Raw genomic sequence first — 15,800 nt, 5'->3', positions numbered from 1 at the left:
AACACATGCCTCTGGTTATGACACACTCCATAATGTGCCCCAGTTGCACAAATACACATGGCTGAATGTGTGCGAGTGTGTATGTGTGTGGGCACACATGATTAATAAGCAGTGCTAAATTGCCCACAAATGAGAAATGATGCCTTTGTTTGTAGTCTCTGGCGAGCTGTAGAACAGGGTGGAGTTCATTATGAGTAGAAATGAAGAGAAAGCAAAAGGACCATGATGAGGCGAAGAAAATAGGATGGATGATGTGCTGGTAATGGAGAGGACAGGTGTGAAAAATGACACTAGCACTGCTAGAGTCATTGTTTTGCCTCTGTCTTTTGTTTTCGCTCATACATGGTACAAAGTTTGGCTATTTACTTGGACAGAAGCCATCTCCTTTATAAAAAAGATCACAAAAAAGATTAAGTTAGATGCCATGTCAGGATGGTTCCCTCTCCATTTTTGCTGTCAATGGTAATATCTCAGTGCCAGGAGAGTGGAAATTAGTTTTACTAGCAGCAGTCGTGGTGCAGAGTTTCATTGTGCTCTGGATTTCACAGCAGGAACAGAGAGGAGCCTGTCACTCTGACATCAGACACACACATAAATCAACCCATTGTTCAATTCACTGCAGCTTTTTACATGCTCTCTCTCTCTCTCTCTCTCTCTCTCTCTCTCTACACACAAGAGAACAACTACACTTTGCATATAGTAATGTATGATATGCTTCGATCAAAATTGTCAAGGCTAGCACATCACTCAACTCTTTAAAACAGCTCTTAAATTGAATTATTGTCATTTACTCTCTGCAATTAATATAACAAAAACATTTGGAAAATTACTCATTTTAATTATGATTTTATTTCAACATGAAATCAAAATTGCAAAAGTACTTTATTAATACACATTCCTGGACTTATTGTGCCCATGATAGACCCTAACTGACAAATCTGGACATTTCTTCTCAGGACAATACCAAAGCTTTCCATGGCACACATAAACACAAAAAAGACTCAATCTGTTCACGAAACTTACTCTGAAATGCTAAAACTTTATATGCTACCAAAAAAATTGGATGATTTTCAGTTATACTCATTCAAACATTCTGACGTCAGGCTGCTGCCAACATCAATAATCCAAACCAGACCGTGAATCTCCATAAAACAACCAAAAGAGAAATGCTATTGACATCTGAGATTTGACCAGGTCACCTTCCTTCCTGAAAGCATTTTCTAGATCCTGTTTTGCTGATGAATATGATGTCGACTCTCTGCTCAATCAATCAGGTCACTGTATATTAGCTGAGAAGACTTGACATTTGATTCATATTGATACAGCTTTAATAGAATTCATTTTCACTTCTGATACATCCACTTTCATGCTTCATCATTTTCAAGGATTCACACCGTGTCCTTTTCAGGCCTGATGCAACAAGTAATTTGTTTGTCCACACTGAAAACGAAAATGCTGCACAACCATCATGATCACATGAGAAATTGCCTTGAATTTCATCATTTACCTTGAAAATCAACTCTATTCTGCTGAATTAATGACAAGCGTCATACACCATCAGACATTTTTGTATCAACTGAAATGTGTTTACCTTTTCCTGTGCCGCAACTAATAGCGCGTTGCGTGAACAACTTCTGAGATACGGGTTCTGGAATCAGGAATCAGGAAGTAATCGTGTTCACATAAACAATGGAGTGCGTGATTTGGAGGTTGCATTTTCACTCCAATTTCACTATGGGCGTGGCTACCCATTGTGACACAACAGAAATAGAAAACAAGGGTTTGGGTTAGGGGTAGAGTTAATAAAATATAATGCATTCCTGTTGACTGTATTACTTATTTACAAATTAAAATACAACTCCCTTTTAGCGCCACCCTATGGACATTTCACTTGTGTGGTATGACAGAAATAGAAACCTAGCAGCTTACAAAATTAGTGCTTTTTTGTCTGTTTTTATTTTATTAATTTTTTATTTTTTTGCTTGTTGCTTTATCGCATTAAACCTGGTCAAGATGCTGTTATATCCACAGGTCTGTTGTCTTATAGCAACCACATTAAACGCAATAAAGTGACAAACAATAAAAGCTTGAAAAATCGCTTGTTTTCTATTTCTGTTGTGTCGCAATGGGTAGCCACACCCATAGTGAAATTGTTCAAAATTCCTGCTGTTCATAGTTTTATATTAAACATCAAATGTGTTACAATTAGTTGTAATTTTATCACGATACACAGTATTTTTGATTTCAGTGTGGACAGACAAATTAAGCTACAGTAGTTATCGTTGGAAACTTGTTGTGCCTTGTTGTGCCTGGTTAGGATATGATGTTGTACACTACAAAAGTTCTTCATTGTGCTTATTTTGTTTTGTGGCTTTCGAAATCCTAAATCTAGCTATATTTATCTGCCTGGATTGGTTCCTGTTCAAGGCTTCTATGTAGCATATCTTGCTCCTGAATCTGTCTCTAGGCAACTCCCACACTGTGGATTTTGGTCCAAGATGCCTCAGATGTGTTCTTAAAATACTTGACCCAGACTACATCACACGAATTCACCAGGAAACACATCAAAACGGTCTGCATCGCCCCAGCATATGATATCATCCTCCTAAAGCCTACAGAATTCTGCTAAAAATCTGACTTTTGATGGTTGTATACCATTGAAAAAAAAAAAACTGATGATAATAGGTTGCTATTCAAAAATTAGTTGCTTTTTCTAGAGGGTTACAGACACATATCAATACCCAGTCAATCCTGGTAAGATTATGCATACTATGAGTTGTAAAAAAGAGTAACAATAATGCTATGATGATGACAAATAACTTGTGCCATGATTATAACAGAGTCTTAGTGGCATATAAACAATTGGATATTTAAAATAAAAAGCATTGCATGTCTGGTAACACTTGTACGAAGGCTATAAATGTATTGGAAACACTTTAAAACAAATAGATCGATAAATAAACTTCAATTGGTTCAAAATGCAGCAGCTAGAGTGCTGACTAGAACCAAGAAAAAACCAAGCCCAATTTTATCGTCGTTACATTGGCTACCTGTTAAATTTTGTATTAATTTTACAATTGTGCTTACTACGTACAAAGCTTTGAATGGTCTGTCACCGCAGTACTTAATTGACCTTTTACCATGCTACATTCCGTCACGTTTATTACGATCACAAAATTCTGGCCAGGTAATAGTTCCTAGAATATCAAAATCCACAAAAAGAGGTAGATCCTTTACCTATTTGGCTCCTAAACTATGGAATAGTCTCCCTAACACTGTTCGGGATGCAGACACACTCACTCAGTTTAAATCTAGACTAAAGACTCATCTATTTAGCCAGGTATACACCTAATTTATCCATCAGCTCACAATTAGGCTGCCAGAACCAGAAACATTTCTCAGAAACATTTCCCATAATCTATAACTCTGCAATAAATTGAATGGCATCTACGCTAATATTATTCTATTTGTATCTCTGTCTCAATCCCGGGATTCATATCCCGAGGTTACCAGAGCTGGCCAGATCCAGCTCCGTTCCTGCTTCGTCACAAGTCATTAATCTTACAGTTCATACAAAATCTTTGTTTAAACACTGACCCTTAACACTCACTTAGTTTAACAATTTTAAACCATGACTTCCACTGCACATTAACTAATATTGGCATTATATTCATGATGTTAGCCAGAGGAGAACTGGCCCCCACAGTGAGCCTGGTTTCTCCAAAGGTTATTTTTCTCCATTAACCAACATCTTATGGAGTTTTGAGTTCCTTGCCACAGTCGCCTTCGGCTTGCTCACTGGGGTTGTAAATACAATTATCATTTAGAAATGTATTTTTATAGACAATTTACAATCATGTTTAATCAAACTACACAATGATCACTCTAAGACTTTATAGATATTACAGGTTTATTTTCTGTTAAAGCATGATTTTCTGTAAAGCTGCTTTGAAACGATGTGTGTTGTGAAAAGTGCTGTACAAATAAAAATGACTTGACTAACAATAAGGTTCCATTCATTTACATCAGTTAATGCATTAGGTATCAAGAACTAACCATGAACAATATATTTTTTACAGCCTTAATTAACCTTTGTTCATGTTAATTTATGAAAATAAAATTGTTCGTTGTTAGTTCATGTTAGTTTATAATGTATGAAATAATTTTAACATATACAACTTTTTTATTTTAAAAATGTATTAGTATATGTTGCAGTTAACAAACATTAATAAATGCTGTAAAAGTATTGTTCATTGTTTGTTCATGTTAACTAATGTTGTTAACTGATGTTAATGAATACAACCTTATTGTAAAATGTTACCAGTATTTTTAATGTAACATACTGTATTTATAATGCCTTATAATAAACATTACCAGTTTCATGTTTTTGAGAATAATTGTAACTACAGTTATAATACATAGCATAAAATACCTATTTATTCATACTTTAAATAGTAGCTAAAATGCTGTATTTAAATAGTAATACAAGATTAACATCCAATTGCATGTGTTATAATGCATTATACTACTCTTAAAGGATAGTTCACCCAAAAATAAAAATTCTCTCATCATTAACTCACCCTCATGCCATCACAGATTTGTATGACTTTCTTCTGCAGAACACAAACTAAGATTTTTAGAAGAATATTTCATCTCTTTTGGTCCATACAATGCAAGTAAATGGTGGCTAAAACTTTGAAGGTACAAGAATCACATAAAGGCAGCATAAAAGCAATGCATACAACTCCAGTGGTTTAATCCATGTGTTCAGAAGTGATATGATAGGTGTGGGTGAGAAACAATCAATATTTAAGTCTTTTTTTTTACTCTAAATCTCCACTTTCACTTTCTTCTTCTTTTGTTTTTGGTGATTCACATTCTTTGTGTATATTGCCACCTACTGGGCATGGAGGAGAATTTATAATAAAAAAGGACCTAAATATTGATCTGTTTCTCACCCACTCCTTTCATATCACTTCTGAAGACATGGATTAAACCACTGGAGTCTAATGGATTACTTTTATGTTTTCTTAATGTGATTCTCGGACCTTCAAAGTTTTGGCCACCATTCACTTCATTTTTAGAAGAATATTTCATCTCTTTTGGTTCATACAAGAGACCAAAAGAGATGAAATATTCTTCTAAATATTTATTCAGCAGAAGAAAGAAAGTTATACACATCTGAGATAGGATGAGGGTGAGTAAATGATGAGAGAATTAAAAACATTTTGGGTGAACTATCTCTTTAAAGGTATAATCATGAATAGATATGCATTGTAATGTATTATAACATAACTCTAGTCACGATTACGAATGAAAAGATGTAGACATTACAATGCATTGCAGTGTAAGTTGTTATGATGAATAGCGTTAGAATGCATTAATAATAGCTTTAATGCATTTTATAAACAGGCTTCAAGTTTTAGCCATTTACTATCTGCTATAAGCAACTGTATATTTAATATTATTATGATTGGTGGAGATGTTATAATAAAGTAGTAGAACATGAACTGCTACAGCTGATGCCTCGCAGTGAACAGACATGACGTCATACACGCAGAGTCGTCAGGGATGCGAGTGTTCATCTCCCATCTGTGCTGTTCAGAAATACAGCTTAAAATCTCATGTGTCCGTACTTACAACTAAAACGGTTTTATTTAGACTATCCTCTGGACAAAAAACAAAAAAAAGTTTAAACGGCTTCAAAATAGATAATCCCGGCAAACATGTTGAAGAAGACAAGCCCTTTATTTTAGAATAACATTCATTTCTACATTTAGGCCGACTCAAATTATGTGTCATACCGTAACATCATATACAGAATGTGTGTCTATAGATAAACAGGTTACACAGTTTGACTTCATGTGCATATTTCCGGTGCTGCACTTGTTACAGTCCACTTGACTGATAAACCCACTGATAAATGATTTTCTATTTTATATCTATTTTATAAACCATTCTTTATAAAAATAACTTGCCCCGGTAACTTAATTCACTATAATATTATATAAAATTACATTTAAAAAAATAAATAAATAATAATAATACGCCTAAGATTTAGTGTAAACAAAATATGGTCTCATCAATCTATAATCTCAGTTCGTTACAAATCAATTCACGACTGAAGGTCTCATAAACAATAATACTGTTGTCAAGTAACCTAGTGATTTTCAACACATTTAGATACAGCCTCATACAGCCTCTCAGAAAGCCCGGATCATTACGTAAATATACATATATCATTCACTTACCATAGGCTGGTTTTAAATTTGTAATCTCAGCCATTCTGAAGGTTCAGTGGCTTGGCAGCGGCCAGAAAACAAAAAATAAAAAGCAAAGAAATTGATATATCTATTTAATGTCCATGAATTTTTACAGCTCGTTCCTCCAGTTGAATGGGTGCCTGCGTACTCCTCAAGGATGCGCTCGGGGACGCGCCCGCGCTCCCACCTCCTCTTCTCCAGAAGCGAGTGATGATGCAGCGCGGCGTCAGCTATTATTTATATACAAGCCCATCAGCGCCCCCTACAGACCATGTGTAAAAGGACATTACATTTAGATCAATCTATGAACTTGAGGTCTTGAACCTCCACTAGCTATTCTTATGGATTATATTATATTATATTATATAAAAAAATAAACAAAACACAAGAATTTTTAGAATAAATAGATTTAAATAATACTTTGAAATACAGAAGTTTTGAAATGTCTTCTTCACAATTTTCTTATGGATTGTATTTTTAAAATATTATATTATATTATAAAAAAACAATAAATAAATGAACAAAACATAAAAATATGATATAATACATTTGAGGAAAAAAAATCTAAATTGAACAAATTAATAATTAACAAAAATACTTAAGAATGTTTAGCAGTAAGATTGAGATAAAACTTTGAACTGTCTTCTTCACTAGCTATTCTTATGGATTATATTATATTGCATTATATTATATATATATATATATATATATATATATATATATATATATATATATTTTTAAAGTAGAAATAAACAAAAATATATATATATTTTAGAATATATTTAAATAATACTTTGAAAGACACAAGTCTTCATTAGCTATTCTTTTGGATTGTATTTTAAAAATATTATATTATTAAAGAAAAAACTAAATAAATGAACAAAAATGAAAAAATATATAATATAATATATTTCGGGGGGGGGGGGGGAGATCTAATTGAACAAATAAATGAACAAATGTACTTAGGAATGTTTAGAAAAGATTTATATAACACTAAATATATATTTTCACAAATCTTCAATACATTAATAATTGAATAAAAATTAATGCATTTCTCCATAGTACTGGAGCTATTGTTGACTTGCAGCAATAAGTAAATTCTGAAATAATTACACCATCCTCAATTTTGTACTTAATATCTAGAATATTATTAATTAATTATTAGTCATAATTAGATATGTTATAGTAATAATCAGTCTATTACATATTAATTATATTGTAATTAATTAATATTTATACAAGTGGTCAATTAATATGGGCTTTTCAATGGACGAATCATACATTTTGCACTTGGTCCTCCCTAGTCTTAAATATTTGATTCCATCCTTGTTTAGTACTTTAAATGAATTCATTCCTATTTTCTTTTCATTGCTTTCAAGGTCATGCTTAACTTCTATAACCTCATAAAAATCTATATTCTTTAATTTGACAAAAAAAACAAAAACAACAACAACAAAAAAAACCACATCATGAAACATTTCTCTATCAAAATTATTATTATTTTTTTTTACTTTGGTGTACAGTCAACATACAGGAGCAGAACGTCCTTTAACAATAGAATAATTATAATAACAACAAGAATTGAAATGACAATATCAATAAAATAGTCAATTCAAATATATTCACACTGGATAACGTACTGATAATTACTTGTAAGAAATAGGCTTAGTATATGGAATGCTGTTGATTTGACTTCCAGTTGGGTGATTGTGTTACTGACAGAAATGTTGGCTTTCATTGTAACTTTACACAATACAGTATGTCCATCAGTGAAAACACACACGTTCTATAAGTTAAAGTGTTGCAAGGGGTCCAGTCATATATAAAAATAATAATAATAACTTAGATACAGTGAAAGAAAAACTAAATTACAGTGAAGAACAGAGTAGGTTGAGAGGTAAGTAAAGTTAAAGTACTTTACAATGGTAATAGTGAATGTACTTGTGACAATTGGGGTCAATCATAATTTTTCAGCATTTAAGGCAAAATAAACTTTACAATGACTGAGGATCATGTTATATCACTGGCATACGGTTTAAACCAACACAATGTCTAGAATCATACCTGTAATGCTAAGCAAGCAATGCTTTGAAGTTGCTTTTTATTATTTTAGAATAAAGGTTTTTCAGATTTTATTACAACAAATACGTTTTTACACCATCAAGGTGTGTATTAGATGTGTAACACCAGAGCTTGGTCAATATATTTCACCCAAAATTACCTCAAGGATGTATCCTTTGATCAATTTAAGCTTACATTGCAAAGTGCCTTTGCAATCTGTTTTTAAAATCAGCTGTTTATTGTAATTTGCATTTAAACTGCAGTTTGTCAACTGTATGTATCACATTTCTAATGAAATACAGCACAAAGGCACTCATCAAAACAATGAGTATACTGTGCCTGACATCGAAATTCAAAGTGTTTTTAATGTTAGACAAAAAAACAAGGCATTATGCTTTATAATAAATTTACCTAAGGGGTCATAAACTTTAACGTGACCTGAGCCAATGTGAACTACCCTGCAGAAGTTTGCATCCTTTTAATCGCCCAATTCACAAATGGTCATATAGAGTCAAAATTAAACCTGAAAACACTCCATGCCTGCAAGAAGACTAAAACATCCCTGACATGCTGCATTGCTTAAAACTGTAGTTAATCCTTTCAAACCTATAGATGGTATGTAATGTTTATAATCAAAATGAGAAAATAATTGAGAAGGCATTTTATAATTAAGAGATTTATCTATAAACAAATGAGCACAAAGGGAAAGGCACAAAGATTATTACTGTGGCAACAATACTGGAAACACAGAACATCATACAACCTTCTATTAAAGTTGTGAATTATCAAAGCTAATACTCGCCAACACTAAAATTAGTGAGGATGTGTAATTGAAGTCAACATGAAACAGCATTTGCAACCCATTTTACTTTCAAAACCTGATTACATTTCTGAGTGAAACAGGATATTCAACAAGAAAAACATGTAGAACAGGACTTGATTTTATCCACTGTGATCGATGGATATCCATAAATGTATCGTTATTTGCTATTATTGCTGAAACTCTTTAATGTTTTTCATGTTAACTGCCATTCAATTTCTATTGGCAAGCCAAAATATCTATTTGGCTATTGTTAACATTATTTTTCCTGCCCATACGGGCTTCGTGAAACTTTAGGAACATTCGAAAAGGAAAGTTGTTGGAGAAGCAAAGCAAGTAATTACATTTTAATGAAAGATTACGAAAATAAACTTTTTGAAGTAATTTGCACTAGGGCTGCACGATTATGACAAAAAAAAAAAAAAAAAAAAAAAAAAAAATTATTATTGATTATTTCCCTTTATATTGTAATTGCAATATTTTTTGAATAATAGAACGTACATTACATAAAAATACTATTTTGGGTGAATCAACTACATGCCATTTTTTAAATGTCGGCTTCACATCCACTTTAGTGCTGTTTTGAACATCAATAAATCAAGACTTCACATTAGTCCTCTTAGAAGCATAAATACAAAGCTGTTTTTCAAATTTTGAATATTTAACACAGAAGAGAGCAACAGACTTGTCTGTGATTATTTATTCGATTCATTGTGCAGCACTAGTTTGCACTGATAAATAGCACACAATAAGACCAGGAAAATAAAATCCATTTAGAAAGTAAATAGGGTCCATTTTGATTTCATGTTGACATTAACATACAAAACCTAGTCTCATAGAATGAACGTTACTATAAGAACTTTTTTGCAAACTGACTTTTACGTGCCACTTTCTACGTTTTGCCGCAGTTTCCTAGTGAAATTAACACTAGAGGGGCTACAAGCATTTTATTTACTTTCATACAAATCACGAGTACAATGGCTGATTATGACTTTATAAACACAAATATATATATATATATATATATATATATATATATATTTTTTTTTTTTTTTTTTTTTGCTCTATCACTCACACACTATGTTATCATATCGAAACACTTTTACTCTAATGCATTATTTGAAAAAAGATACATTTTAACGCTTGTATTACTGACCCATCAACATATACGCAGAGTATTTCAATGTGATTAGCTTTCCCACCTGATTAGCCGTTTTCTTTTTTTTTTTTTACTATCGGGCCTGTGCGAGCCAGGGTTATAAACTGGTCAGCAGGGGCCAATAGCCTCAGACTTCAAGCCGTGTGACCAAAATCTATCTGCGTTCCCAACATCGCCCTAAAACCCGCCGCCCTGGTGCCAACGTCACACACCCCACCCATTTCACAAGAAAGTGGGAAGCTCAAGCTGAGGTATCATGTTATCTATTTATCTAGAATATCAAGTTTATATCGTTTGTAAACATTAGCTTGCAAGACAAGTTAGCGTTGACAACTCACCAGCTGTAACTGCCATGGTGTCCCGAGTGGTCTCTCCACTAACAGTGTCCCAGCACACTGTCCATGATCTCGAACCATGGAAAGTTCTTTCTTTGGGCACCGCTTTGTCCATTGAGCATTTTAACAGATTTGTACTGTACCTGCAGTTTTTACATTGTTCCTGAACCTCTTCCATTATGCGCTGGATACACAACCTGACAAGTTCGGCGAAACTCCACCTTTGACATTGACCCCGCCTCACTTCCCTGTTGGCCTTGTTTGGCCCAAGGGTAATCGTTGGGCCAGACACCATTGGCCTCGAGAAAGCCTGAGGCGGCATGATGAAGCCCTGGAAGTGACAGTGTGAACACAACTGGCCTTGGCACGCACTAGCATGCCCTCATTTGGCCCAATAGTGGAAATGCGGATTCATGAGTGTTGGACTTTGGACTCAGAAGACCACGGGTCGAGACCAGTAAAGCACGCAAGGTGACTCGTGAGATGAAACTGTCATATGGTGAGTTCAAGTCATGTCAGAATGATCATATTTACAAGTGAAGCGCACATGAACAGCACCACAAAGTTGTAATTACGAGTGGGAAACTCTGGATTTTCTTTGAGTCTTTGTGTCAATTTAAGAATAATTGCGGAAACAAATTGTTATTGATAATAGTTCAGTTTTACTTGAGGATTTTGACTGTGCGGTTTAGTTTGTATGCATTTTTTGTACTCTTAATGAAGAATAACGATAAAACTTGCCAAATAATGAGACTCAGTTAGCTGGTTAATGCAGCAACAAGCATTTGCAACAAAACATTACCCATAATTATATGTGGCCGCACTAGAATGATACAACAGGTAGATAAAGCATTAACTACACACCTAATGTATGGCTTTTCTCTTCATTTTGTTGAATTGTTGCAGGTGTTGGTTTAAGGATGCCTGTTTTGTTTCCCTCTCATTTGCTTTAAGAACACGATTGGTTAGGTTTAGGTTAAAGTTCTAGGTTAGGGAGGTACGTTTTACTCATTAAAACCCCCTGATTAATATTCACCTTAAAAACCTTGTCTGATTACAACACCATTTAACTCATTTTTGATGCCCCCCACTGGACATTTTACTGGGAAACTGCAGCAAAACATGTAATGAAGCACATCATTTCGTTTTGCAAACATGTTGCCAGTCACGTAATTTTCAAGAGACCAAGCTGAACATACTATATTGAGGTTCCACTGTTACTATTGTATTATATATATATTTGCTTTTGTATTGGCTGTACATTTGACATAAACTAATATCAAGGGTCTTTCAGTAAATGCATAATGTTCTGTAACTTGGGAAAGTAGCAAAACAATGTTTAAATGTTTTACCCGTTTGCAAAAGTTTTTATTAGTATGGGGCTGGATGACTGAATTTTGGTCACAATCCAGACACGGATTCGTAAAAGCTCGAAAAATGTGTCCAAAACTATTAGAAAATGAGTTACGGGGCAAGATATCAATAAACAGTAAAGCTGAGTAACTGGTGTTGGCAAAAAACCCGTTGTTTGAAATCAGCCAAGTTGGTGCATCTACATTCGGTCATCTTCAAGACACGCCCCCTTTTGATTTGGTTAAAGTATGAGGTGAACATGCGGTCCAGAAAACAGAAGATTCCAGACACATAAAGAAAAATCCACTGGGTTCATGCTTGTTATCATGAGGTATTCTGGCTTTGGTGAAGTTACACCACATGGCAAATGATTTGGTTGCAAACACCGAATTGCATCATCACAAAATACTAATACCACCATTTTAAAGCTGAACAATTCAGGCTTGTTTTTCTTTTCTTTCTTTTTTGGTATGAAAATAAAGGAGCTGGAAGGCTATTGCAACTAATAAGATTCCTTGATAGTAAGCCGCATTTACGATAGCTGAGTTCAGGTACACATTTAGAGGAGCACAGCACAAGCACAGAGATCAGGATTTTGTTTGAAATGTTTGTTTTGTTATCCATCTGACCAGCTTAAGGAGAGGTCCGGTACAGCTTTGTCCATCAGAAGCAAGTTTTCAACACTAACGTTTAATGTCGACATCAACTGGTCCTTTCAAATATTTCCTGAAGTGACCAGCGACAACATAGCCACATATGTTTGCTCTGAGGCATTTAGTGCTACCAAACCCGTAGACTTTGAGTAAATTTCTGCGTTTATAACTTGGTGGAGGTTGAACAGTCTCTTCCTCACCTGAACATGAGTGGTCTTTGACCGTGTTGTGTGTGTGTGTTTGTTTGTTTATGTAATTCCAGAGAGTAATAAAGCGCAACAGTCGGGTTCCAGAAGTAAAAATGCCATTCTTTTTCTCCATAGAGAACCATTCAAGACAGACCTTTTTAAAGTATTCTGCCACAAGTCAGAGCGCTTTTAACTTAAACTTTTAAAAATAGTGTCAATTATCACCCCTGGAGTCACGAGTTTGAAGCCAAGGTATGCTGAGTGACTCCAGCCAGGTCTCCTAAGCAACCAAATTGGCCCGGTTGCTAGGGAGGGTAGAGTCACATGGGGTAACCTCCTCGTGGTCACTATTAGTGGTTCTTGCTCTCAATGGGGTGCGTGGTAAATTGTGCGTGGATCACGGAGAATAGCGTGAAGCCTCCACATGCAGAGTCTCCGCGGTGTCATGCACAATGAGCCACGTGATAAGACGCGTGGATTGACTGTCTCAGAAGCGGAGGCAACTGAGACTTGTCCTCCGCCACCCGGATTGAGGTGAGTAACCGCACCACCACGAGGACCTACTAAGTAGTGGGAATTGGGCATACCAAATTGGGGAGAAAAGGGGATTAAAAAATAAAATTATAATAAATTGTGTCAGTTACAGAATTCCCAGTGAGTATTCACAGTACACACAATGCTGAGTAAAGATCCACCAATCACCCCTTTCATGAAGCACTGTGAATAACATTATAACTTAACTCTCAAACAAATAAAAGTTGTAAAGGTTTGAATATTTTGCAAATGTGTGGTATTGCATACTTTAAATCAATTACTTACAGTAGTTCAGGGACTTAATTGTAGATCATTGCTCTTGTACATTGCTCTTAAATCTTGTACATTTGTCTTTTTTCCAGATTTTCATATACTTTTGTTTCAAATATAATGCTGTGATTTACCTTGGAGCTGGTTGGTTTGTTTCATGACTTAGAACTCTTTTATAAAGGATTTGATGATATCCCAATGGAAAAAAAGAATGGGAAAAATACTACCGGAACCAAGACCGCTAAAAAAAGTGGGAGGTCATTGTTGCGCTTTATTATATGACCAGAAACTGATCCCATAAAGAAATTTTTTTACAGGGCAAATTGTAAGCATTTTCTACTAATATTGCAAACTATTAGGCTCTAATACTCTTAGCATAACTGTATGATGTGCAAAGCTAGAAAGGCATATGAACAATAAAGCTATTTCCCTGAACTTAATCTGCAACCCTGTGTAAACTTGCATTCATTAGTTGACCTGTAGTGCTAAGGTACTGTATATACATCTAATCAGAAACAGTGAATCTCACAAAAAAAAAATTTTCAGATCACATTCCCCCCTTAAATCATAAGAAATCAAATGAAAATTTTTATTTTGCATGAAGAAAATGAAGCCGAATTTTAAGGTGACAATTAAGCACATTTTCCACCCAATTCTCATTACTGTAATGTGAAAAATGTACGATATATATATTTTTTAATTGCATGGTATTTATACATTACTGTAGACTTTTTTGTACTTACAATTAATGCTGATTTAAATAAATTTTATTTCTTTTACCATAAAACACTAAAGTTACTGTATCATTGTATTGAGAATCTAATGAAAATCACCACTGAGAATAATGAGAATTACAAACAAACTCAAAAGTAAAACATCCAGATTCATTACAGTAATGGCAATTTTGCAGAAAAATTTGCATAATCGTCAAGAAAATACGATCTAAATCTTCATGGTCCTAAAAATATGTTCCATTTTTTGGTTCCACTTTATATTAGGTGTCTTTAACTACTATGTACTAACATTAAAATACATACAATATAGTGTACTTATTGTGTAACTACATGTTCTCACAATATTCACATTTGCTGCTACTGAGGTTGAGGTATGGGTAGGTTTATGGTTAAGTTTAGGGTTTAGGGTTAGGGTTGGGTTAGGTTTAGGGGTAAGGTTAATAGTGTTACTACTGATGTAGTTAAATGCAGGTACTTTAAATGTAAGTACAATTCAACAACACATATGTTCATAATAAGTACATTGTATCAAATGTATCAAAAGTACATAGTAGTTAAAAGACACTTAATATAACGTGGGTCACATTATTTTAATGCAAAACATATTTATTTTGATTTAAGGGTGAACTATGACCCAGACATGTTTTTGTGAGATTCACCCGAAATCTAGAAATTCATCATATCACTATATAACAATAATATGCGAGGAAATATCTTTTAAAATCATGAATTGTAGAGTTTCTGTGGTGTTTTCACTGGGATTCTAACGACCGATAAAAGTGCAAACCCAAATATGCCGATTTTAGCGCATAATGTGGTTTGCACGCTTACTGTAGTGAGTACAGTGTGTGTTTACTGAGTGTGTATTGTTCAGTTAGCAGGTCCAGGGTCTGCTAGAGGCATAGTGTGCAGCACCTCATCCAGCAGCTGCAGCGCACGGTGCAAATGGACCTCCACCCAGCAGGGCGTGTGTTTGATACTCTGGCGAGGGTAGTCAGGCCCCCAGCCCTTTACAAAGCTCAGACGCAGAATACACAGCCTCCTAAGGTCATCCACACCAATACCGGCTGCCGCTGAGAGACCTGGGAAATAAACATTTAGAAATTCACTCAAATGCAGAAAATATATATATTTTTTTCATTCACATGTTTATTATGCCAGGGACATGCGTCACGCGTAATGAATAAGCTTGCACTGCTCCACACAATCAATTTCTGTGCAACAATGTGCAGTAAAGTCAAGCATGTACCTCTTGGAAATGTATATAGCCACAGGAAGTGGGGAAAACATCTGCATTAAATAGTCAACTATTAATTGCAGAAATTAACAAGTTACATTTCCTAGCCCTTTCAATAATGTTTACTAAAGTCTCCACATGTCATTTTGCATTCATTAAAATGTTTTAGTAAAAATATATGAAGGTAAATATC

The 15,800-nt window shown here is 34.4% G+C and overlaps 2 protein-coding genes across 5 annotated transcripts in view; both read right to left on the bottom strand.

The window, feature by feature from the left end:
* The window catches only part of LOC127424844 (synaptotagmin-11-like), a 47,413-nt gene extending 40,708 nt beyond the window's left edge, over positions 1-6,705 (bottom strand). The window contains exon 1 of the mRNA XM_051670323.1: positions 6,252-6,705. Within this exon, the coding sequence (XP_051526283.1) occupies positions 6,252-6,285 (34 nt within the window). The 5' untranslated portion in view covers positions 6,286-6,705. The remainder of the gene's footprint in view (positions 1-6,251) is intronic.
* A 1,035-nt stretch (positions 6,706-7,740) lies between these two features.
* Positions 7,741-15,800, bottom strand: part of LOC127424840 (mothers against decapentaplegic homolog 4-like) — a 37,222-nt gene continuing 29,162 nt past the window's right edge. For 3 of the 4 annotated variants that reach the window (XM_051670312.1, XM_051670314.1, XM_051670313.1), the window contains exon 12: positions 7,741-15,452. In XM_051670312.1, the coding sequence (XP_051526272.1) occupies positions 15,241-15,452 (212 nt within the window). In that variant the 3' untranslated portion in view covers positions 7,741-15,240. The remainder of the gene's footprint in view (positions 15,453-15,800) is intronic. The other variant, XM_051670315.1, reaches the window with a different exon arrangement.

This window comes from Myxocyprinus asiaticus, chromosome 34 (genome assembly GCF_019703515.2).
Source record: "Myxocyprinus asiaticus isolate MX2 ecotype Aquarium Trade chromosome 34, UBuf_Myxa_2, whole genome shotgun sequence".
NCBI lineage: Eukaryota > Metazoa > Chordata > Actinopteri > Cypriniformes > Catostomidae > Myxocyprinus > Myxocyprinus asiaticus.
Note: the sequence above shows the minus strand (reverse complement) of the source record. Positions and strands in the feature narration are given on the sequence as shown.